General features: G+C 44.9%; 1 protein-coding gene across 1 annotated transcript in view; it reads right to left on the bottom strand.

Moving 5' to 3' along the window:
* Positions 1-26,863, bottom strand: part of dnah5 (dynein, axonemal, heavy chain 5) — a 457,249-nt gene that overhangs the window by 243,484 nt on the left and 186,902 nt on the right. Inside the window, 6 exon segments of the mRNA XM_070880791.1 lie at positions 7,495-7,682; positions 8,668-8,846; positions 18,238-18,410; positions 24,447-24,671; positions 25,266-25,478; positions 26,615-26,771. Coding sequence (XP_070736892.1) covers positions 7,495-7,682; positions 8,668-8,846; positions 18,238-18,410; positions 24,447-24,671; positions 25,266-25,478; positions 26,615-26,771 — 1,135 coding nt within the window.

The raw sequence follows: 26,863 nt of genomic DNA on the forward strand, positions 1-26,863 counted from the left end.
CCTTACATTCCCTTATGTTTTCTCTGTCACTGACAATCACAGTGTCAGGTTGGCCATAATGCAAAAATAAAAGCCAACACAAAATAAATATTCCAGACCAAATATATAAATCAAATCATGCCATACAGGTTCGACCTCCAAAATCCAGAGTTCCGGAATCCAGAATGTTCCGGAATCCGGACACCGGGCCAATCCGTGGCGGGGTCGTCCGGAAACCGGAAAATGTTCCGATATCCTGACTTCCCCCCTCTACCTCGGCGAACCGACTTCGCCCGCCCCAATTATGCCACGCCCTCGCCCCGGCCCGACCCCGCCCTGACCTCGGCTCGCCCCGACTTCGGCCTGTCCTGGCCACGACTTTGGCCCCCCTCCCTCCCACCTCGGCTGTCCGACCCCACCTACCTCGGGCAAGACAAGGAACTCCTCCATGGCGACGGGCCCCCGCCCGATCAGGTCCTCTTCAGCGGGGCCCGCATGAACATCTCCACGCGGGGCCGGCGCGAACAACTCCACGGTGGCGAGGCCCCGCCCGAACACTCGAACAACTCATCGATGAGCACACCCCCTCCTCTCCTTTCTGACATTCTGAAATCTGGAAATACCCGAACCTGGGCTCGGGTGTTTCTGGATTCGTGACGTCAGAAAGACGATCCAAAATCCGGCAAAACACAAAATCCGGAATGGCCTTGGTCCGAAGGGTTCCAAATTCAGGGCACTACACCTGTATTGCATACAAAAGTCAACTAATCACCTTTGTGCATTCCTTTAGTGCCTGTCTAGTGCTCCTACAGAGTACTACACCAGTGGCTGCAGCATAGCTGGTGGAAGGCTGCTGATTTTTAGTGGAGGAGACGGCAAATGGTCTTGGAGGATGATCTTCAGCAGCTCTGGTCCTAGAACGCCTGGCTGCGGACTGCAGACTGCATCATCTCGGCATGGGCGGCAGCAGTCTGGGCTGACTGGCTGGCAGGCAACAACAAGGGCACTGGAAGAGTGGCAGTCTGGGATCACGAATGCTGACATCTTGAGGGTGGCGTCTCAGCAATCTAAGTAATCTCCTGAAAGACACATTGCTAGACTGCTGTGACAAGTTGCAAGCTCTTTTGTACACTGGAATCCAGTCTGAGCTTCCACTGCAGCACTCAGACGCTTGCAATGAAAGTTGAAACATCGGCTATCAGACACAGCATCATGGTTGGGTCCACAAGTGTACTAATGGAGTTGGCCACCACTTCCATGATGGAAAGGATGGTCTCCAAGCTCTGTGCCGAATTGGTGCCACACTCCTCCATTCTCCTTGACATTGCACCCAGGCTTTCTGGCAGGTTTCCAAATGCACCAAGCATTTAATTGTGCATACACATCGGTCTTCTTCTGTAACCTGCCATCGAAGTCCTCATCTGAGTCCTCTGCAGCCAAACACGTGTGCGACCTCACCCACCGGCGAGCTGGCACCAGAGCTATTCATGCCCCCTGCCCTGGCTGCAGTCCATTCGTGCCCGGTGTCTCACCACGTATAGATCCTGCCTCTATACTATACTCTAAATTATGCGTAGTGCCAACAGCTTAGCTGGTGGCTGCGAGTGTGAAATCGAGTGATGGTGTGTCTTCATCTTCACTATCTTCCTACTCTTCCACCACTGCCTGGCCAGCTTGCAGTTCTTGGGTATCCTAAAGGAGAAAGGCACAAGGGTAAGGTTGTGGTGATGGGAGGAAAGCAGGAGGTGCATGCTTACACAATGTGCAGCATGTATCAGAAGAGATTGTGGATGAGGTTGAAGTAGGATGTGAGAAGGAGGATTAGATATGAAGATACCGTTACCTTCTATGGTTCCAGCCCTGCTGCCTGCCACTGCCACGGCCTCAGCAATGGCTGTCCCAACAAGGACAAGGACCAGCACCGTCTCCTCCATGGGGGCTAGGAGATGCAGGCGCACCTTTCCCACGCCGGTTAGCTCCACCTTGTGCTGCTAGATAGAGGTAAGTGTGTCAGTGAGTGTCGTGCAATCTTTTCGGGTGACCTGACTGTCATGAATAGCTGCCAGTATGTGCAAGCTGTGAGATGTGGGGGTAAGGCTTGCAGAACTGTTAAGTGTGTGAGGGTGAGGTGAAGCTCTGAATGTTAAGTACAAGTCCTGATTGATAGGGATTGTTGGTAGGTGAGTGCTGGGGGTGTAATGCGTTGAGCAGTGGCTGAGGCTAGTGCTGCAGTTGCTAAGATATGGCATTTGAAGACGCATTCACTGATCTTGATCACTTGTGTGAGGTCAATGAACTTCTTACGGCATTGCATCCAGGTCATCAGGGCTTGACTCCTGGCAATGACTGCCATGGCTATCTGCTCCCACTGCCTTCTGAACAAGTGTCTAAAGGGTCTCCTGGCCCTCCTGTGGATATAGCACACTTCTCCTCACTTCTACTCCTTTCCACCTCCTCCACCAAGGCCTCCAGTGCACGCTCTCTCCCACGTTGTGCCATTACTGAATATTTCCCAGGTCAGAATTAATGATAAAACAAATTCCAGTACCTGCTCCATAAGAACATAAGAAATAGGAGCAGGAGTAGGCCATTTGGCCCTTCGAGATTATGGTTGATCTGATCATGGGTTCAGCTCCACTTCTCTGCCCACTCCCCATAATCCGTTACTCCCTTATCGCTCAAAAGTCTATCTATCTCCACCTTAAATATATTCAGTGACCCAGCCTCCATAACTCTCTGTGGCAGAGAATTCCACAGATTTACAACCCTCTGAGAGAAGAAATTCCTTCACATCTCAGTTTTAAATGGGCGACCCCCTATTCGAAATGATGCCCCCTAGTTTTAGATTCCCCCATGAGTGGAAACATCCTCTCTGCAACTACCATGTCGAGCCCCCTCAGAATCTTATACATCCAGTCACAATGCACTTCCTCTTTAAGAAGTGCAGGCTAGCTTTAAGCAGTGAAGGCTTCAAGTGGTGCTAGCCTGTCACAATTTTGGGCCTCCTGCTGATGCGTACAGCCAATCAACAGCATGGTTAGCTTTGGCTGCAGACTGCAATCATGTTAATCAGCAGTCAACACGAAGTTGGTGCACTGGATGCATCACATTGAATGAGCGTGGATTAATCGCGCGTCGCAATTCCTGCGCCCATTTTCAGGGGTTATCGAATTTGGCTTCCCATAATATGCTACACTAGCTAAATGCACCATATGTTAAAATGAGCAAGCTGTGCTTTTACAATTGCATTAGGAGAGGCAGCGGGAGATCAAGCAGCGTCAGTGAGGCAGCATGAGGAGGCCTATTAAAAGGCCCAGCATGGTGAGTTCAGCGAGAGGCGTGCTTGTGCATCTGCAGCAGGGAGAAGGCAAAAAAAGTAGAAGGAAATCGAAAGGTGACGTCACAGCCAAGGGGGTAAGTGATTGGTAGGTAGTTTTTCTTTTTCTTTTCTATATCAGTAACAACCTTTAGCATTGTTGTTGCCAAATTAAGTTAATCTAAGTGTTAAGTCATGGCAGGACAGCTCGGACACGTGTTATGCTCCTCCTGTACTATGTGGGAAGTCAGGGACGCTTCCGGTGTCCCTGACGACTACATGTGCGGGAAGTGTATCCGCCTCCAGCTCCTGACGGACCGCATTGCGGCACTGGAGCTGCGGGTGGATTCACTCTGGAACATGCACGATGCTGAGAATGACGTGAATAGCACGTTTAGCGAGTTGGTCTCACCGCAGGTAAAGGGTACACAGCCAGATAGTAAATGGGTGACCATCAGGAAGAGCAGTGTAAGGAAGATAGTGCAGGGGTCCCCTGCGGTCATCCCCCTGCAAAACAGATACACCGTTTTGAGTACTGTTGAGGGGGATGACTCATCAGGGAGGAGCAGCAGCAGCCAAGTTCATGGCACCATGGGTGGCTCTGCTGCACAGGAGGGCAGGAAATAGAGTGGGAGAGCAAGAGTGATAGGGGATTCAATTGTAAGGGGAATAGATAGGTGTTTCTGCGGCCGCAACCAAGACTCCAGGGTGGTATGTTGCCTCCCTGGTGCAAGGTTCAAGGATGTCTCGGAGCGGGTGCAGGACATTCTGAAAAGGGAGGGTGAACAGCCAGTTGTCGTGGTGCATATAGATACCAACGATATAGGCAAAAAAACGGGATGAGGTCCTACGAGATGAAGTTAGGGAGCTAGGAGCTGAATTAAAAAGTAGGACCTCAAAGATAGTAATCTCAGGATTGCTACCAGTGCCACGTGTTAGTCAGAGTAGGAATCGCAGGATAACTCAGATGAATACGTGGCTTGAGGAGTGGTGCAAGAGGGAGGGATTCAAATTCCTGGGACATTGGAACCAGTTCTGGGGGAGGTGGGACCAGTACAAACCGGACGGTCCGCGGTCTGCACCTGGGCAGGACCGGAACCAATGTCCTAGGAGGAGTGTTTGCTACTGCTGTTGGGAAGGAGTTAAACTAACATGGCAGGGGGATGGGAAATAAAATGGAGGCAGAAGCAAAAGATAGAAAGGAGAATAGTAAATGTGGGGGGCAGAGAAACCCAAGGCAAAAAACAAAAAGGACCACATTACAGAAAAATTCTAAATGGGCAAAGTGTGTTAGAAAGACAAGCCTGAAGGCTCTGTGCCTCAATGTGAGGAGTATTCGGAATAAGGTAGACAAATTAACTGCGCAGACAGCAGTTAATGGATATGATGTAATTGGCATCACGGAGACATGGCTCCAGGGTGACCAAGGCTGGCAACTCAACATCCAGGGGTATTCAACATTTAGGAAGGATAGGCAGAGAGGAAAAGGAGGCGGGGTGGCGTTGCTGGTTAAAGAGGAAATTAATGCAATAGTAAGGGAGGGACATTAGCCTGGATGATGTGGAATCGGTATGGGTGGAGCTGCGGAATACCAAAGGGAAGAAAACGCTCGTGGGAGTTGTGTACAGACCACCAAACAGTAGTAGTGAGGTTGAGGACAGCATCAAACAATAAATTAGGGATGCGCGCAATAAAGGTACAGCAGTTATCATGGACAACTTTAATCTACATATTGATTGGGCAAAGCAAACTGGTAGCAATGCGGTGGAGGAGGATTTCCTGGAGTGTATTAGGGATAGTTTTCTTGACCAATATTTCGAGGAACAACTAGAGAGCGGGCCATCCTAGACTGGGTGATGTGTAATGAGAAGGGACTAATTAGCAATCTTGCTGTGCGAGGCCCCTTGGGGAAGAGTGACCATAATATGGTAGAATTCTTTATTAAGATGGAGAGTGACACAGTTAATTCGGAAACTAGGGTCCTGAACTTAAGGAAAGGTAACTTTGACGGTATGAGGTGTCAATTGGCTAGAACAGACTGGCAAAGGATACTTAAAGGGTTGACGATGGATAAGCAATGGCAAACATTTAAAGATCACATGGATGAACTTCAGCAATTGTACATCCCTGTCTTGAGTAAAAATAAAACGGTGAAGGTGGCTCAACCGTGGCTAACAAGGGAAATTAAGGATAGTATTAAAGCCAAGGAAGAGGCATATAAATTGGCCAGAAAAAGCAACAAACCTGAGGACTGGGAAAAATTTTGAATTCAACAGAGGAGAACTAAGGATTTAATTAAGAGGGGGAAAATAGAGTACGAGAGGAAGCTTGCAGGGAATATAAAAAAACTGACTGCAAAAGCTTCTATAAATATGTGAAGACAATTGCAGTCGGATTCAGGTGAATTTATAATGGGGAACAAAGAAATGGCAGACCAATTGAACAAATACTTCGGTTCTGTCTTCACGAAGGAAGACACAAATAACCTTCCGAATGTACTAGGGGACACTGGATCTAGTGAGAAGGAGGAACTGAAAGATATCCTTATCAAGCGGGAAATTGTGTTTGGGAAATTGATGGGATTGAAGGCTGATAAATCCCCGGAGCCTGATAATCTGCATCCCAGAGTACTTAAGGAAATGGCCCTAGAAATAGTGGATGCATTGGTGATCATTTTCCAACAGTCTATCGACTCTGGATCAGTTCCTATGGACTAGAGGGTAGCTAATATAACACCACTTTTTAAAAAAGGAGGGAGAGAGAAAACGGGTAATTATAGATCAGTTAGCTTGACATCAGTAGTGGGGGAAATGTTGGCATCAATCATTAAGGATGAAATAGCAGTGCATTTGGAAAGCAGTGACAGGATCGGACCAAGTCAGCATGGATTTATGAAAGGGAAATCATGCTTGACGAATCTTCTGGAATTTTTTGAGGATGTAACTAGCAGAGTGGACAAGGGAGAACCAGTGGATGTGGTGTATTTGGACTTTCAAAATGCTTCTGACAAGGTCCCGCACAAGAGATTGGTTTGCAAAATCAAAGCGCATGTTATTGGGGGTAATGTACAACGTGGATAGAGAACTGGTTGGCAGACAGGAAGCAGAGTGTCGGGATAAACGGGTCCTTTTCAGAATGGTAGGCAGTGACTAGTGGAGTGCCGCAGGGCTCAGTGCTGGGACCCCAGCTCTTTACAATATACATTAACGATTTAGATGAAGGAATTGAGTGTAATATCTCCAAGTTTGCGGATGACACTAAACTGGGTGGCGGTGTGAGCTGTGAGGAGGATGCGAAGAGGCTGCAGGGTGACTTGGACAAGTTAGGTGAGTGGGCAAATGCATGGCAGATGCAGTATAATGTAGATAAATGTGAGGTTATCCATTTTGTGGGCAAAAACACGAAGGCAGAATATTATCTGAATGGCGGCAGATTAGGAAAAGGAGAGGTGCAACGAGATCTGGGTGTCATGGTTCATCAGTCACTGAAAGTGGCCATGCAGGTACAGCAGGCGGTGAAGAAGGCAAATGGTATGTTGGCCTTCATAGCTAGGGGATTTGAATATAGGAGCAGGGAGGTCTTACTGAGGCCTCACCTGGAATATTGTGTTCAGTTTTGGTCTCCTAATCTGAGGAAGGACATTCTTGCTATTGAGGGAGTACAGCGAAGGTTCATCAGACTGATTCCAGGGATGGCTGGACTGTCATATGAGGAGAGGTTGGATCAAGTGGCCCTTTATTCACTGGAGTTTGGAAGGATGAGAGGGGATCTCATTGAAACGTATAAGATTCTGACGGGACTGGACAGGTTAGATGCAGGAAGAATGTTCCCAATGTTGGGGAAGTCCAGAACCAGGGGACATAGTCTCAGGATATGGGGTGGGCCATTTAGGACTGAGATGAGGAGAAACTTCTTCACTCAGAGAGTTGTTAACCTATGGAATTCCCTGCCGCAGAGAGTTGTTGATGCCAGTTCATTGGATATATTCAAGAGAGAGTTAGATATGGCACTTACAGCTAAGGGGATCAAGGGGTATGGAGAGAAAGCAGGAAAGGGGTACTGAGGGAATGATCAGCCATGATCTTATTGAATGGCGGTGCAAGCTCGAAGGGCCGAATGGCCTACTCCTGTACCTATTTTCTATGTTTCTAACACAGTCTTCTTCCTTCAAAATTTTTAATGAACTGGATTTCACTTACCATAGTGAGGAAAATTCCAAATTCAGAATTCATTTCTACAGAATCTCCATCTGTGAATATGAAACTCTTTTTACGTTCCTTTTTGCAGGTCAGCACTATAGCAATCTGTTGAGCAGCCACTGAGAGAACTGGTAGGTCAATACGATTGAATTCATCAAAGCAACCCCAGGACCCAGACTGTGCTAGGCCTATTAAAGATAAATAATGCATGATTATATTTCTAACATATGTTGAACATAGCTGACAGACATCCCCAATAGATAGAAGACATCCATTTCCTTTCATATTACAAGCCACCTATGACCAAATGCCTAACCAGAGGCACAGTAAACATTATTTTCATATTTTTAGACTATAAATATAAATGAAAGTTTTCTTTATAAATGATAATCGATGCAGACAAAATACTGCATATTTTATATAATAAAAATACTGAGTTTCCTAAAGGCAAATTGCATGCCCCAAGCAATTTGTTACTTAAGATATAAAACTGTTCTAATATCCAGGTCCGAGCACTAATTATTTTGTACTACTTGTATTTAATCAACACAAGAATAATGCATCTTAAACTGAATGCTTTCTGCTTACTTTGCAGAGATTTCTAGAATGTGTATTTAACCATTTGCAGGCTTCAGTAATATTTTGTGCTAAAGTGCAATTAGATTAAAGATTTTTAACCCATCAAAGAATAATACTACGCCACAAATGTTATCTGTGTTATTACTATTACAGTTGAAGTATTCGTATTCAAAAAAGAACCAAATTAATTCCTAAAAGAGTGGAGAAATATGGGTAGAAAAAAAAATAATGCTTAGATTGAGTTGTAAAACAAGGCTTGTATGACAGACTGAGTTTTGTGATGTCCTTGTGAGAAGCTACTAAGCAGAAGTTAGTTGTTTGTATACCAGCTAGTGGCCAATTTGAGAAAAAACACGGGCAGCAGCCTTGCAGTAGAACATCACCGACCTTCTTTCTTGGCCATGCATAGTGCATAATATAGGGAGAGGAAGGAGGAGAAAAACATGTAATGATTCTCTTCATATACCAACAACAAAATGAGGTACATTTAAAATTGTAGTGCTTGTCAATGTTCTTTTGAATTTAAACAGACTAAGCTAAACAAAACGAGTCTCAACATAACACAATAGTATATATCTTAATTGAATTGGTCACCTTTAAAAATTCTCCCAAGACCTCTGAAGTCCATTTGATCTGAGCAGTTGAAAACCACTACATACTTCCCAAGGCACCTGCCCATGTCTTTAGTAGTTTCAGTCTTTCCTGTCCCTGCTGGTCCAGCAGGAGCTCCTCCCATGTTCATTCCAAGTGCCTGAGCTAGAGTAATGTAACATCTGAAATAAATAGAGAATAATACTAGTGCTCGTATTTTGTTTTAACAAATAATCAACTTGTTGAATGCTAAATGTTATGATAACCTTCTGAATCAGAGGTAAGAATGCTGTCAATTGAGCTAGTTGCCAATCTCACCTCCAAGTTAGAAAGTTGTGGGATCCAGACCCAACTGTCAAAATGGCCCTGATTGACAGCGGGTTGCGATCCCACTCCAAACCCGCCTCCGTGTGAGTTTTTCAGCTGTCAGGTCTGCATGCCAATCACAAACCCAACGTCAGGCGGTGGGCCAGTTCATTAACATAATTAACAGGTAGTTTAGTGGTATTTAAAAAAATTAAAAGCAGGCACTTACAATTTTACCGCCTTTTTGTCGGATTTCCTGTCCCTCCAGGTAAGTGGAGTTGCGTTCAGTGACTCTCTATTGCTTTGGCAAGTTGGTATAAAAGCTACCATTTCGCAGCTGTTCATTTTCCAATGTCAGAAGCTGAAGCCGTCGGGATTTGGAAGGAAATTTTGAGCTATATGCAGGTTGGAAGTCTTTGCAGTGAACTGTCGATTCACTGTCAACTCCTTGGAGCAACTCTCTCGTAATTGACAGAACACGTCTGTCATTTCAACCTCAGCTATCATCTATTCCAGCAGCATCAATGCCCTGGAAAAAGACTCACCTTGGTCCTCATAATCCCACCACGATCAGCTCCAATACCAACATCACCAACAACAACCTTCTCCACAATCACCTGATGCTGCACAGGACACAGGCCATCAACACCCGACCACATTGCTGCCTGGGAGGCCAGAGATGGCCTCACCATTTACTTCACTTGATGTTGTGCACCCTGGCTGCCACATGATGTGCCAGGTTGGCATCACCCCACACCAGCATCATAAACCATCCCTGCAATGCCCAAGTCATTCTTTTCACACTCACCACCATTGTGCAGGGTACCCTTATGTCTGACCATTCATTACAACTCACTAAGCCACTTCCAAATGTGCACACAAATCTGTCCAAGAACACAAAAGTGTTCAAAGTAAAGATTTTAATGTTTGACAACACATTAGCAGATACTCTACATGAAAATTGGCTGAAACCCAAGTGCCTACCCTTGCATGCTGTTAGTTGGTATGATTGAACAAGGAATAATGGTGAGTGTGAAGGGTGGCTAGTGAAATGGGTAAGTGCTAATGTAGATAGAGAGGGATGGGTGGAGATGCAAGGTAAGTTGGTGTGAGTAATGATGTGCAGGAGTAGGGTAGGGACTGCAAAGTGATGGGGATGTGAGGAGTGGCAGAGAAGGATGAGGTTGAGTGTGGCTTTGCAGCAACATTTTGTGATCATCTGAGATCATTGAAAGGTTTGCGCCACTGCAGCCAGCTTTTCCAGACGACATCCCTGCTTGTGCCCTCTGTGCAACGTGCAACCAGGCTGCATTGATCTCCTGGAGAGGTCTCTTCCATCCATTGGAATGGAAGAGAACCTCCCTCCCTCCATAAACATCATGAGAGAGTCATGGGAGAGCCTGGGTGCAGCTGTGCATCTTTGTGCAGTGTTTGTCAGTGTTTGCAGCAAGACACTGACAGAACTGTCAAAAGAAGTTGGGAATGGTCCCTTTAAGGAAACCGCCGGCTGACGCATCATCAGATGACGGAATCAAACCCGCATCTAGTTAATTGGCTGGGAATCCCACGTGGCGGGCTTAACAAGCCCCAGTCACAGAAGATTGTTGTTAGAGGGCGGGCTGCAGCTAGGAGCGCGTTCCCCACTGCACCACCAATGCCGCCCGCACCCAACTCACACCCGTTGTCGAAATCGTGGCCCAGGACTTGAGTAAATGATTTCAGGTGATAATCCAGTGGGATACTAAGGGAGTGTTGCACTGCCAGAGGTGCATCTTCCAGAGTTTCAAGTGGATGTAAAGATCCCATGGCACTATTGAAAGAAGAGCAGTTAGTTCTCCAATTCTTCTGGGCAACAGTGCTCCCTCAACCACCAAAAAAAAGACTGACTGGCCATTCACTGCATTGCTACTGATGGAATCCTGTTGTGTGCAAAATAGTTGCTTCACTTGCCTACATGACAACAATGACTGCACATCAAGATCAGTTTTGGTATGCTATGAAAGACTTATGAGAAACGGATAAAGTGTCATCTAAATACAAGTCTCATTTCACATTTAGAACGTGACTGAGGTACCTTATCGATTAAAAGAGTGTCTGGCTGTGTTGCACTTGACCTGGTGGAAGTGTGCAGTTTTCCCCAAGTATATAATGAACACACAAAAATCTCTCCTTAATGAGTGCAAAAAAAGAAAAATATAAATTAACAAAAAGAATTTCTAGCACGATCAAATTGCGCTGTGACGCATTGGAGGGAGGATGTTGATTGGAACATGCATCAGATCGATGTGACCATTATTTTACAATTTAAGTACTGAAAAATATGGTTTTGCCATTACTTTATTAAAACAGAGGTAACTTTCAAATTCGTTGTTTGGGCAGTAACCTGGTGGAATGGATCACTCGCCCTTTATAGAACCCATCCAATTTTCATTCCATTGATTTCAATGGAACAAAAACCGGGTGAGTTCTACAACAGGCAGATGATCTCCAGCACCAGGTTACTCTCCAGGTGGAAAATTTTTAAATTATTCCCAACTTTTTTGGTGGCTTATTATCTACATTGCTAATTGTTTTGATGGAGAGCTGGAAGATGGGCACATGATTGGACTGTCTCCTAATAATTGGATGAAACCATGAGGACTATCTCTGTACTTACAAGCAAAGAGTTAGTCCTTCCAACCTGGCACTCCAATGAAAAGTGCAACTTCACCACTGCTTTTGTGTGTTATGTGAACAAACAATTGATGTTATCTTTCAATCATAAATCTTGCTTATCAACACCAACACTATTATTGCACCACTTAAAATGAAGAGCTGCACCCCATATTTTAAAATTCATTTGAAATGGACTTTGTGTACATGAAGATGAGGATGTTAGTTCTATGAAATGGAACATTTTCCATTTCAGGAATGCAACGTTGGCATCATTCCAAGTCAAATATAGCATGTTCAGATGCAGAACAAAGCTCCCTCTACTCAAATGTGATTAAGCTCCAGTCTTAGCGGAGCAACCCCTAATGCAGACAAGCATCCACATGGACAGATATGGGCCCCAACAGTCAGCTCCAAGCAAGGGATACAAAAAACAAAATTCTAAAGGATCAAAGTGTAATAAAAAGGCAAGCATGAAAGCTCGGTGCCTCAATGCAAGGAGTATTCGGAACCCAGGGGAGGGCTCTGAGCTAGTTAGAGTGGGTGAGAGCTCAGATGAACAAGACCCCAAGAAAGAATGCAAAAGGCAGGAGGCAACAGAGCAGAGTAGCACTGGGGTAAATGTAAACCACAAGGTGATAGGAAGGGACAATATGTATGAATATAAAGGGGCTGCAAGAGGGGTCAAAACTAAAAATCATGGTTTAAAAACTAGTATTAAAACACTCTACCTAAACGCACGCAGCATTCGAAATAAAGTAAATGAGTTGACGGCACAAATCATTACAAATGGGTATGATTTGGTGGCCATTACAGAAACGTGGTTGCAGGGTGGCCAAGACTGGGAATTAAACATACAGGGGTATCTGACGATTCGGAAAGATAGACAAGAATGGAAAGGAGATGGGGTAGCTCTGTTAATAAAGGATGATATCAGGGCAGTTGTGAGAGACGATATTGGCTCTAATGAACAAAATGTTGAATCATTGTGGGTGGAGATTAGAGATAGTAAGGGGAAAAAGTCACTGTGGGCGTAGTTTATAGGCCCCCAAATAATAACTCCACGGTGGGGCGGGCAATAATCAAGGGAATAATGGAGGCATGTGAAAAAGGAACGGCAGTAATCATGGGGGATTTTAACCTACATATCGATTGGTCAAATCAAATCGCACGGGGTAGCCTTGAGGAGGAATTCATAGAATGCATAGGGGATTGTTTCTTAGAACAGTATGTTACAGAACCTACAAGGGAGCAAGCTATCTTAGATCTGGTCCTGTGTAATGAGACAGGAATAATAAACAATCTCCTCGTAAAAGATCCTCTCGGAATGAGTGATCACAGTATGGTTGAATTTGTAATACAGATTGAGGGTGAGGAAGTAGTGTCTCAAACGAGCGTACTATGCTTAAACAAAGGGGACTACATTGGGATGAGGGCAGAGTTGGCTAAAGTAGACTGGAAACACAGACTAAACGGTGGCACAATTGAGGAACAGTGGAGGACTTTTAAGGAGTTCTTTCATAGTGCTCAACAAAAATATATTCCAGTGAAAAAGAAGGGCGGTAAAAGAAGGGATAACCAGCCGTAGATAACCAAGGAAATAAAGGAGAGTATCAAATTAAAAACCAATGCGTATAAGGTGGCCAAGGTTAGTGGGAAACTAGCAGATTGGGAAAATTTTAAACGACAGCAAAGAATGACTAAGAAAGCAATAAAGAAAGGAAAGATAGATTACGAAAGTAAACTTGCGCAAAACATAAAAACAGATAGTAAAAGCTTTTACTGATATATAAAATGGAAAAGAGTGACTAAAGTAAATGTTGGTCTCTTAGAAAATGAGAAGGGGGATTTAATAATGGGAAATGTGGAAATGGCTGAGACCTTAAACAATTATTTTGCTTCGGTCTTCACAGTGGAAGACACAAAAACCATGCCAAAAATTGCTGGTCATGGGAATGTGGGAAGGGAGGACCTTGAGATAATCACTATCACTAAGGGGATAGTGCTGGACAGGCTAATGAGACTCAAGGTAGACAAGTCCCCTGGTCCTGATGAAATGCATCCTAGGGTATTAAAAGAGATGGCGGAAGTTATAGCAGATGCATTCGTTATAATCTACCAAAATTCTCTGGACTCTGGGGAGGTACCAACAGATTGGAAAGCAGCTAATGTAACGCCTCTGTTTAAAAAAGGGTGCAGACAAAAGGCAGGTAACTATTGGCCGGTTAGTTTAACATCTATAGTGGGGAAAATGCTTGAAGCTATCATTAAGGAAGAAATAGCGGGACATCTAGATAGGAATAGTGCAATCAAGCAGACGCAACATGGATTCATGAAGGGGAAATCATGTTTAACTAATTTACTGGAATTCTTTGAGGATATAAGGAGCATGGTGGATAGAGGTGTATTTAGATTTCCAAAAGGCATTCGATAAGGTGCCACACAAAAGGTTACTGCAGAAGATAAAGGTACGCGGAGTCAGAGGAAAAGTATTAGCATGGATAGAGAATTGGCTGGTGAACAGAAAGCAGAGAGTCGGGATAAATGGGTCCTTTTCGGGTTGGAAATCGGTGGTTAGTGGTGTGTCACAGGGATCGGTGCTGGGACCACAACTGTTTACAATATACATAGATGACCTGGAAGAGGGGACAGAGTGTAGTGTAACAAAATTTGCAGAGGACACAAAGATTAGTGGGAAAGCGGGTTGTGTAGAGAACACAGAGAGGCTGCAAAGAGATTTAGATAGGTTAAGCGAATGGGCTAAGGTTTGGCAGATGGAATACAATGTCGGAAAATGTGAGGTCATCCACCTTGGAAAAAAAAACAGTAAAAGGGAATATTATTTGAATGGGGAGAAATTACAACATTCTGCGGTGCAGAGGGACCTGGGGGTCCTTGTGCATGAATCACAAAAAGTTAGTTTGCAGGTGCAGCAGGTAATCAGGAAGGCGAATGGAATGTTGGCCTTCATTGCGAGAGGGATGGAGTACAAAAGCAGGGAGATCCTGCTGCAACTGTATAGGGTATTGGTGAGGTCACACCTGGAGTACTGCATGCAGTTTTGGTCACCTTACTTAAGGAAGGATATACTAGCTTTGGAGGGGGTACAGAGACGATTCACTAGGCTGATTCCGGAGATGAGGGGGTTACCTTATGATGATAGATTGAGTAGACTGGGTCTTTACTCGTTGGAGTTCAGAAGGATGAGGGGTGATCTTATAGAAACATTTAAAATAATGAAAGGGATAGACAAGATAGAGGCAGAGAGGTTGTTTCCACTGGTCGGGGAGACTAGAACTAGGGGGCACAGCCTCAAAATATGGGGGAGCCAATTTAAAACCGAGTTGAGAAGGAATTTCTTCTCCCAGAGGGTTGTGAATCTGTGGAATTCTCTGCCCAAGGAAGCAGTTGAGGCTAGCTCATTGAATATATTCAAATCACAGATAGATAGATTTTTAACCAATAAGGAAATTAAGGGTTACGGGGAGCGGGCGGGTAAGTGGCGCTGAGTACACGGCCAGATCAGCCATGATCTTGAATGGCGGAGCAGGCTCGAGGGGCTAGATGGCCTACTCCTGTTCCTAATTCTTATGTTCTTATGTTCTCATGTTCTTATGATACCTGCAGGATGTCCAAAGAGATGTCAGATTTTTAAAAATTCTACATTAACCTGTTTGCATAAGTAAGGTTGCATTGTGGTTATGTTACTGGACTAGTAATCCAGAGGCCTTAACTAATAATCCGGAGATGTGAGTTTAAATCACACCATGGCAGTTTGTGAATTTGAATTCAGTTAATTAAATAAATCTGAAATAAAAAGCTAGTATTATTAATGACAACCATGAAGCTATTGGATTGTCATTAAAACCCAACTGGTTCACTAATGTCTGTTCTTACCCAGTCTGGCTTATGTGAGACTCCAGGCCCACAGGAATGTGATTGATGCTAAACTGCCCTCTGAAATGGCCTAGCAAGCCGCTCAGTTTTATCAGCCCGTTACAAAAAAGAATAATGAGAATAAAACTGGACAGTCCACCCGGTAGCGACATGGGCTTCATTTTCGGACACAACAAAGGTACACCCAGCCAAGTTGACCCTGCAAATATTCCTCACTAACATCTGGGGTCTTGTTGGAAGAGCTGTCCCACAGACCAGTCAAGCAACAGTCTGACACAGTCATACTCACAGAATCATACCAATGTCCCAAACCCCTCCATCACTGGCAGGATAGACCCAACAGATGTGACAGCACAGCGGTATACAGTTGGGGAGGAGTTGCCCTGAGAGTCCTCAACATTGACTCTGGACCCATGAAGTCTCATGGTATTAGGTCAAACATGGGCAAAGAAACTTCTGGCTGATTACCACCAGGAGATTTCATGGGGTCCAGAGACAATATTGAGGACTCACAGGAAGAAGTACTTTATAGACAGAGCTAAGCGATCACACAACCAACAGATCAAATCAAACTTCTGCAGTCCTGCCACATCCAGTTGTGAATGGTGGTAGACAATTAAACAACTAACGGGAATACGACACTCCATGAACATCCCCAAGATTAATGAGGTGGAGCCCAGCACGTGAGTGCAAAAGACAAGGGGCTGGATTTTCGGGTTTCTCTGTTTTTGGGCGAAAACGTAAGCGATACATGAAAATTACCGTTTTCGCTGCGTTACCGATTTAAGGCCTAACTTTTGGCATTTGGTGCCTACTTTAGTGCAGGGCCGAGAGCACTGCAAGAGAGGCCTTGGGAGGGAGGGGGGAAAAAAACATTCAAAAAACATTACCAAGACCCTTACCTAACAAATTGCTGCAAATAAATAAATAAATAAATAAAAACTTTAACTTACTTTTTTTCAGGTTTTCCAACTTACCACTGCTGGCAGGGCTGCACCGCTAGGTTTTACCTGGTGGTCTTCGGGACGCAGCGTACGGGTCGGATGAGTGCTGAAACTCAGATGGTAACGCAATCCGAGTCGTTACACGTCCGGCACAGCTTTCCCCGCAGGTCGCAAACAGGTAACTTAGGATCCCGACCAGCTTTGCGACCGGGTTTTCGCCGCAGAGGGTCAAAACGCGGCAAAAACCCGGTCGCAAACTACCCAAAAATCCAGCCGAAGGCTGCCATTCGCAACCATCTTCAACCAGAAGTGCCAAATGGATGATGCATCTTGGTCTCTTCCCGAGGTTCACACCATTATAGATGCCAGTCTTCAGCCAATTCGATTCACTCCATGTGATAATGAGAAACGGCTGAGCGCACTGGATATAGCAAAGGCTATGGGTCCCGACAACATCTCAGTTGTTCTGCTGAAGAATTGTGCTCCAGAATTAGCCGCATCTCTAGCCAATCTGCTCCAGTGCAGTTATAATACTTAGATTTACCTGACAAAGAGGAAAATGTTTGTCCTTTCTACAAGAAGCAGGATAAATCCATTCTGGCCAATTACTGCCCCATCAGCCTACTCTAAAACATCAGCAAAGTAATGGAAGGTGTTGTCGACAGTGCTATCAAGCAGCATTTACTCACCAATGACCTGCTCACTGAATTCCAGAGGGGAGGTGAGAATGACTGCCCTTGATATCAAGAGAGCATTTGACCGCGTGTGGCATCAAGGAGCCCCAGTAAAACTGAAGTCCTCAGGGCAGTGTCCCAAGTCCAACCGTCTTCAGCTGCCTCATCAATGATCCTCCCTTCATCATAAGGTCAGAAGGGGGGACGTTCACCAATGATTTCACAGTGTTCAGTTCCATTCACAGTTCCTCAGATAATGAAGCAACCGTGCCCACATGCAGCAAGACCTGGAAAACATCCAGGCTTGGGTCGAAAAGTGGCAAGTAACATTCAGGCAACACAAGTGACAGGCAATGACTATCTCCAACAAGAGAGATTCTAACTACCTCCGCTTGACATTCAATGGCACTACCATTGACATTATGGGGGTCACCTTTGATCAGAAACTTAACTGGAACAGCCACATAAATACTATGGCAACAAAAGCAGGGCAGAGGCTGGTTATTCTGCGGCAAGTATCTCATCTCCTGACTCTCCAAAGCCTTTCCACCATCTACAAGGCACAAGTCAGGAGTGTGATGGAATACTCTCCACTTGTCTCCAACAACACTCAAGAAGCTCGACACCATCCAGAACAAATCAGCCTGCTTGTTCAGCACCCCATCCACCATCAGCGCAACATGGCTGCAGTGTGTACCACCTACAAGATGCACGGTAGCAACTCGCCAAAGTTTTTTCGACAGCATCACCTAAACTCGCAACCGCTACTACCTAGAAAAACAAGGACAGCAGGCGCATGGGAACACCACCACCTCCTTGTTCTCTTCCAAATCACACACCATCCTGACTTGGTAATATATCGCCATTCCTTCATCATCGCTGGGTCAAAATCCTGGAACTCCCTCCCTAACATCACTGTGGAAGTACCTTCACCACATGGACTGCAATGGTTCAAGAAAGCGGCTCACCACCACCTTCTCAAGGGTAATTAGGGATGGGCAATAAATTCTGGCCTTGCCTGCGACACCCACATCCAGTGAATGAATAAATAAAAAATACATTAAAAAACACTTGAGTGCTAAGCTCTTCAATTGCCTCACCTGTCGGTAAGGGGTGTTATAACCAATCTGTCTGTGCAACCCAGGAACTCATTCTGATAGGTGAATCCAACATCTGTAATGTTGATGAGCATCCTGTCTGAGTCCTCATTGAAATAAAATCTGCATTGTTTTAGCCATTCAAAATCTGTACGACTTTTGATGTGCAAGCGACACTGCAAAACAAAGTTTTAACATAGTTTACAGACTGAGCTCTAGATCTTTTCCTCTTAAATTGAAGAGAGAAAATAATTGCTTTTTTGCATCTAGTTTAACATGAAAGAACAATGAGGAAATACCACAACATCAACTTGTATTTATATAGCACCTTTAACATAGTACAATGTCCCATGATGTTTCACAGAAGCGTTATCAGGCAAAATTTGATACCGAACCATGCAAAGAGATATTAAGGCAAATTACCAAAAGCTTGGTCAAAGAGGTAGGTATTGAGGAGTGTCCTAAAAGAGGAAAGCAAGACGGAGAAGTTTACGGAGGGAATTCATGGAAACATAGAAAATAGGTGCAGGAGCAGGCCATTCGGCCCTTCGAGCCTGCACCACCATTCAATATGATCATGGTTGATCATGCAACCTCAGTACCCCACTCCAGCCTTCTCTCCATATCCCCTGATCCCTTTAGCCGTAAGGGCCACATCTAACTCCCTTTTGAATATGTCCAACAAACTGGACTCAACAACTTTCTGTAGCAGAGAATTCCACAGGTTCACAACTCTCGGTGAAAAAGTTTCTCCTCATCTCGGTCCTATATGGCTTATCCCTTATCTTTAGACTGCGACCCCGAGTTATGGACTTCCCCAACATCGGGAACATTCTACCCGCATCTAACCTGTCCAGTCCCATCAGAATTTTATAAGTTTCTATGAGATCCCCTCTCATTCTTCTAAATTCCAGTGAGTATAAGCCTAGCCGATCCAGTTTTTCCTCATATGTCAGTCCTGCCATCCCGGGAATCATGCTGGTGAACCTTCGCTGCACTCCCTCAATAGCAAGCACGTCCTTCCTCAGATTAGGAGACCAAAACTGCACACAATACTCAAGCTGTGGTCTCACCAAGGCCCTGTACAACTGCAGTAAGACCTCCCTGCTCCTATACTCAAATCCCCTTGCTATGAAGGCCAGCATGCCATTTGCTTTCTTTACTGCCTGCTGTACCTGCATGCCTACCTTCAATGACTGATGTACCATGACACCCAGGTCTCTTTGCACCTCCCCTTTTACTAATCTGTCACCATTCAGATAATAATCTGCCTTCCTGTTTTTGCCACCAATTTATCGACATTATACTGCATCTGCCATGCATTTGCCCATTCACCTAACCTGTCCAAGTCCCCCTGCAGCCTCTTAGCATCCTCCTCGCAGCTCACACTGCCACCCAACTTAGTGTGATCTGCAAACATGGAGATATTACCTTCAATTCCTTTGTCTAAATCATTAATGTATATTGTAAATAGCTGGGGTCCCAGCACTGAACCCTGCGGCACCCCACTAGTCACTGCCTGCCATTCTGAAAGGGACCTGTTTATTCCCACTCTTTGCTTCCTGTCTGCCAACCAGTTCTCTATCCACGTCAATACATTACCCCCAATACCATGTGCCTTAATTTTGCACACTAATCTCTTTTGTGGGACCTTGTCAAAAGCCTTTTGAAAGTCCAAATACACCACATCCACTGGTTCTCCCTTACCATTCTACTAGTTACATCCTCAAAAAACTCTAGAAGATTTTCCAAGCATGATTTTCCTTTCATAAATCCATGCCGACTTGGACCGATCCTGTCACTGCTTTCCAGATGCGCTGCTATTACATCTTTAATAATTGATTCCAGCATTTTGCCCATCACCGACGTCAGGCTAATCGGTCTATAATTCCCTGTTTTCTCTCTCCCTTCTTATTTAAAAAGTGTGCTTACATTAGATACCCTCCAATCCATAGGAACTGATCCAGAGTCCATGGAATGTTGGAAAATGACCACCAATGCATCTACTATTTCTAGAGCCACTTTCTTAAGTACTCTGGGATGCAGACTATTAAGCCCTGGGGAGCTTAGGGCCGAGGCAGTTGACGGCACGGCTGCCAATGCGGGTGTGCTCAAAAGGCCAGAATTGGAGGAGCGCAGACATCTCGGTGAGTTGTGGGTCTGGAAGAGATTGCAGAGATAGGGAGGGGCGAGGCCATGGAGAGATTTGAAAACAAGGATCAGAATTTCAAAATCGAGATGTTGCTTATCCGGGAGCCAATGTAGATCACGAGTACAGGGATGATGGGTGAATGAGACTTGGTGCGAGTTAGGACACAGGCAGCAGAGTTTTGGTTTACCCCAGGTTTATGGAGGGTAGAAAGTGGCCAGGCGTACTTTGGAACAGTCAAATCTAGAGGTAACAAAGGCATGGGTGAGGATTTCAGCAGCAGATGAGCTGAGGCAGGGGCAAAGTCGGGTGATGTCACGGATCGTGGAAATAGGCAGTCTTAGTTATGCCGCAGATATGAGGTCAGAAACTCATCTCGGAATCAAATATGACACCAAGGTTGAGAACAGTCTGGTTCAGTCTCAGACAGTTGCCAGGGAGAGGGATGGAGTCACTGCATGGCAATGGAGTTTTTGACGGGGTCCGAAAACAATGGCTTTGGTCTTCCTAATACCTTTTCACAGAGGTTAGTGAAAATCTGGAACTCTCTCTCCCAACAAGCTGTGTATGCTGGGCCAATTTAAATTTTTGACGACTGAGAGCAATAGATTTTTGCTAGGAAAGGGTACGTGGGATTTGGATGAAAGGCAGGTAAATGGAGTTGAGGTACAGATCAGCCTTGATTTGAGTGAATAGCAGAACAGGCTCGAGGGGCTGAATAACCTACTCCTGCTCCTATAATCTTCTCCACAGAGACAATAGGACTGACCTGTAGGAGATTAGGATGTATTAATACTGAAAATAATACTCTCTCAAAGTCTTTTATAGTCTTTATCCAAATTAATTACAATGGCAAAAAATTAGACATTCAGAACACCGAATAATCCTATTGGTGTAATGGTCAAAATACAGAGACAGGAAAGTTTTACATGCCATCAAATACTGTCTTTTTTGGTTTGAAATTGTGACTAGGAACATTACAAGTTATAACCATTAATTTATCTCCAAATTTTCTCCTATTAAGATTTTTTAAAGCCTTGTTCAGTCTTTTTTGTTAACCAAATAAAGATAACTAGATACATCTTTCCACATTCTGAGCAAAAAATTCAGTTCCGTAGCACCTGATTTTGAAAGGTGCTATTTTATGCTGAGAATAGCATTGGTGCCATGCTCATACACCTCTGGTAAGGGCGGTAGGGCAGCGAAGTGCAGAGTGCACAGATCGTGACATCAATCAGCGTGCAATGCTAATTTGATGCACGACCTGCTATTTTTGACGTTGCCGCTCAACTGCACACCCTCTCCAATGCACACTGTGCCGAAAGTTCAGCTGCATGAGGGACACCCCCCACCCCCAACAGTGATATTTAAAGGGATTGGCAACAACTTCCAGGTAACTTGTTTTTGATTTCTACTGGCTCTGTGTAAGTTTGTGGAAGTATTTGAAACTTTCTCGAGTTATTTAAAGTTGGTGAGGTGACAGGGAGTGGAGAAGCCCTTGCTTCCGACCTCAAGTGTTCTGGTCAGACCACTTGTTCCCAGTTATGGGTGCTCTAATTGTCATCTCCCTTGATCTGCAGCATGACAGGGAGATGAAGCAGAGGCAGAAAAGAAAAGGACAAGCTGTTCACAAAGGGAAGAGGAGGAGGTCAAGGGCTCTCAGCAGATGGCCTTACCCACCTAGGGTCTTACGAGAGCACTTCTCCTAACTCAACCTGAGCCAGGAGCAGTGTGTGAGGCATCCAAGTTTTATGAAGGAGGTGCTCACAGAACTCTACCACCTCTTGCAAACAGACCTGCAGCCTCACTCCAGGGCAAGGACAGCAGTGCCAGTGGCTGTGAAGGTGACCAGCGCCCTGAATTTATTTGCATCAAGATCCTTCCAGGCTGGAACATCTCTAACATCTCCCAGTTCGCTGTCCACTGCTACATAAGAGAGGTGACAGAAGCTCTTTATGCCAGGAGAGGGGAATTCATTGACTTCTCTCTGAACAGTGAGAACCAGTGGAGTGTGCATGAGGCTTTGCCAGGATAGCAGGCTTCCCCATGGTGCAGGGTGCCATCAACTGCACACATGTGGATTTGTGGGTACTGCATCTAAATGCTGAGATGTACCGCGACGACAAAGGTTTCCAGTCGCTGAATGTGCAGTCGGTGTGCAAACACGCTGAGCATGTCATGATGGTGAATGCCTAGTATTTCGGCAGCAGTCAGGAGCATTTTATTCTGCACCAGTACGCTGTTCCCTCAGTCTTTGAGCCAGCACATCAAGCCAGAGGGTGGCTGCTGGGTGAAAAGGGCTATCCCTTTGACCACCTGGCTCATGACTCTGCTCCGCAACCCAACCACACGAGGCCAGCATGCATACAAAGAGTGCCAGGCTGGCACACAAAACATCACAGAGCAGACCATCGGGGTGCTGAAGCAATGGTTCTGCCTGGACTGCTCTGGACTAGCCCTGCAGTACTCACCAGAATGCGTCTCAAGATTCATCGTGGTCTGCTGCTTGCTCCACAACCTCGCCATCTTGAGGATACAGCCCTTGTCACCAGGCGATATGATGAGGAGGAGCAAAAGGAAGAGGAGGAGGAGGGAGCGGAAAAGGAGGAGGAAACAGAAGGTAGGAGGCAACTCAGGCAGTGCCTTCCTGTCCGGGCTGTCCGTGATCAACTTATCCGAATGTGGTTTCAGTGAATTCAACTCTAATTCCACATTCATGAATAGTCCCACACCTTATTATCACTCTGCTATGGACCATTACAGTGTCTCCTTGCCCAAAATGCTGAATTGAAAGCCATCACAAAACAAACTTTCCAATCCAACTTTATACATCAATCCATCCAATACTACAAAACCACATGGGGCCGAAATTGACCTCCGCCCAAAACGGATAGCCATTCCGCTCCTGAAGTGTTTTTTCCGCCGCGTCGGATGAGGTTGCCTCTTTCGGTAAATTCAGCTCTGTCTTTTTTTTGGAAGCGGTCTGGAAGTTGATCATAATGGGGGTGAAAGTGGGGCGGTAAGTACTCTAGAGGGGCGGAAGTGGAGGCGGGACGGAATCTCTGTCGCTGTCAGTCAACAGCGGGGCGGAGATGACGTCATGACGCGTGTGCATCACTTAAAGGGGAGAGCCTTCGGCATTTTGAAACTTCGGTCCACTGGACCACCAGAGAGGGTTTTGACCGGGCCAGCGGTCTGGCACACAAGAGGGGGTCCCAGGCCGCCAGTGGGGGCATAATTATTGGCCCGGCCTGGCAGTCAGACGACAAAGAAAAACATGATGGCTGTGGCAGTGTACCCTCCCCTTGTAGGGGGCACCGCGCAGCAGGTTAAAGATTTTTGGAGCTAAATTTCGCGGGAGGTGCAATGGAGGTGCGGGAGGTCGGCGGTGCGCCCTTTGATGACGCATTTAGGATGGCCAGCAGCTGCGGGGCGGAAATGGATACCGTCAGAAAAATCCCCAAGCTAAATTTTGCAGGCGGCGGCCATTGGTTAGGAAGTCGGAGGCTGCTCGACTCTGCCGCCTGGTCGCTGCTTTCTGGCGTTAAGAGGCCTTTTTGGGGAGCTGAATTTCGGCCCCATGAACTAATCACCCTTGTGCATTCCCTTCGTGCCTTTGCTGTCCTAATGTTCCTACGAAATGTTGCAAGACTCACACCCACATCTCACAGCTTGCAGACACTGTCAGCTATTAAACCATGCCAGGCACAACCCCCAAACACAGCTTTGCACAAAGCACTGGGCTGAATATTACAATCATTATAATTAGCACGTGCTGCCTGCATTCCTTTTAATGTGCACGGGGTGATCGTGTATCGTGATCCCGGTGCCCATTTGGGGGCAATCCAATGTCTAGGTCGACATATTTTTTCTAAAACAGAATAATAAAAAATAGAATATACTGGATAATCATTGATGCCATTATACATTATTCCTCCATCATTGTCAAAGTTTTACCAAAGAATACATTAGGTTTCAAACTTTCTTTTCAAAATCTTACATCAGACAAACATTTCATTATTCTGCTTTAATAAAGGGGCAAGCTATTCATCTTAATTCTTACCAGGTCGTCAAAGATATCTCGCTGGTGCACATGGATAGTGATAAGTGTCTCATATTTCACACGGTCTATGGCACTCAGGTCTTTTGTTGTCATGTCGATTAGGGTATTCAGCAATTCTAAGAATGATTGATTGGTCTTTTGCATGACTTTTCGGTCATACTTGGCAGTGATTAATGCTTCCTCTGAATCTCTTGTCCAAATCATTTGAATCCCAAGCAATCCAACCTTTAAGAAGAAAAAAAATGAAGTTCGATACAAACTGAAATGGAGTATGGTTTAAAAAAATCTATTTAATATTGAACAGATAGGGTGTGTTTGATGTAAAATTCTAAAATCAAGCAAAACATGCAATGTTTCAGCAAGTTTACTGCTAATGATTTAAATAAATAAGTATGACCCATTATGCTCTTCCAACAGCAGCGAATAGTGATCAGAATTTTTATTTTGAGTAAAATCCTCCTTTAATGCATAAAAGGTTGATTCCATCATTGGTTCAATCCCCAGCACAGCCAGCTCCTTAGTTTAAACAAGTACGAAGTTGTTGTTACAGATTTATAAAGCAACTGTATATTAAGAATTTATCGTAAAATAATTCTAACTCTATCATAAGAAAAGGATTATGAAAGAGCAGCAAACAACAGATAAACTAAACTGCTTCCTGATTATGTTTTTTTTCGAAGACTGATTTTACAGAATGGGAAAAGGGAAATTGTAACAAAACGTTGTTCTTCACAATGAAATGTGCTTGGTATAATATCATTATTGCAGCTTGTGCAAATAAATTGAGAGCATATCGCAACTTTTCAATCAGAAATATACCTGTGCTGGATAATAGTTAAGAAACTCAACCAGTTGAAAGGTGATGTCCTGAATGCTCATAGATGCAGAACGAATGACCAAATGGAGTGATTTCTGAGATTCCACTAGTAAAGCATTTAGCCAGACTTCTACATTTCCTTCTGCCATAACAGGCTTATCCAGTTCAATGATTTCACCCTCACGTGAAGAAATAGCCAAGATACGGTCATATACCTGTTAATATATATATACACACACACACACAAGTTGATTTTCAGAACTGTGATGTCCCCTTGTTGCTATATAACCATACCCCAGTATTAACTTCAAATCAACGTAACAATTCTCAGCAGCCCAGTAATCTAATGATTCAGAGATTATTAATATCAAAATTGTGTTGATCACTGGAGCTTAGCTACTGTCCTAGGGAAGTTTTCGCATTTCTCAGCAGAGATATAGGCTGAGATTTTGCTAACCTTGGCAGGTCCGTGGCAGGCAATGTCGGTGCGGGTCCCGACCCTGCTGCTGGCTCCAACCCACTCTGTGAAATGAATTTCCCTTGATGGGGCTTGTTAAGCCCGCCCAGTGCGTTTGCCAGCCCATTAGAGGAAGCAGGTCTGGTGACGTAATTTGATGACATGTCATCAGCCAGTTTCCTTAAATGGACCCTGTCCAAATTTATTTTGACAGTTGTGCTGTCAGTGTTCTACAGCATTGAGGTGCTGCAAAGACTGACAATGACTGCTCAGAGGCACAGGGCTGACCCAGGCTTTCCCATAACTCCCTCCATATGCTTATGGTGCATGCAGGGAGTTCCTCTTCCCATCCCATGGGCGGAAGATGCATTCCCACGAAGCTGTGGGCAATCTGTCAAAAGTTGAGGTTAAATTCACTCTTAAGGGCTTGTCAACAAGCCAATAATAGTTTAAATTAAGTCCTCCGCTGCTGCCGGTCGCATCTGCTCAACGCTGGTAGACCCAACATTGGGAAAGGCAAGTGTGCGTGATTTGACAGCAGTTCCCGACCCGCTGTCAATCAAATCAAATTTCAATGCCAAATCGCCACCGATCCAGTCAGCACCGGTAAAATTCTGGCCATAGAGTTAATTCTCTGAGACACCAATTGCACATGAATAATGGAGGCTGCTCAATTTTTGGTTCATTTGAATGAATGGGCAGAAATTTGACAGGCTCCATTAAGCACCTGCTATCCTCCCTGCCTGATTTTTCTTTCTGCGCTGCCTAAGCGCAATAACAGAAAAATCAGCCCTCTATTTTCCTAATAAAAGGGGAATTAAACTTCACATTTTTGCACTGAATGATAAAAAGCATGAATAGATTTCATTTTCATTCCCTGGTCCTTCACCTTACCCTGTCATGGAAGCGGACAGTTTTGATGTTATCAAAAACGTTCAGCAGGTGTGCCTGAATGGTGTGAGAATCTGAAGCCTGACCAAGGATTTCGAGAAGTGCTGGATCTGATACAAAAAAGAACCGAGGAAATAGCAGGCGTTTCTTTTCAAGGTACCTGTAATATAACAAGAAAAGCAAAGTGAAAACAATGAGGGTCCACGTCCCACTTCTTACAGGGACAAGTGACACTCAGCCACTCAAGACTGT

Source organism: Pristiophorus japonicus, chromosome 5 (genome assembly GCF_044704955.1).
Source record: "Pristiophorus japonicus isolate sPriJap1 chromosome 5, sPriJap1.hap1, whole genome shotgun sequence".
NCBI classification, from domain to species: Eukaryota; Metazoa; Chordata; class Chondrichthyes; family Pristiophoridae; genus Pristiophorus; species Pristiophorus japonicus.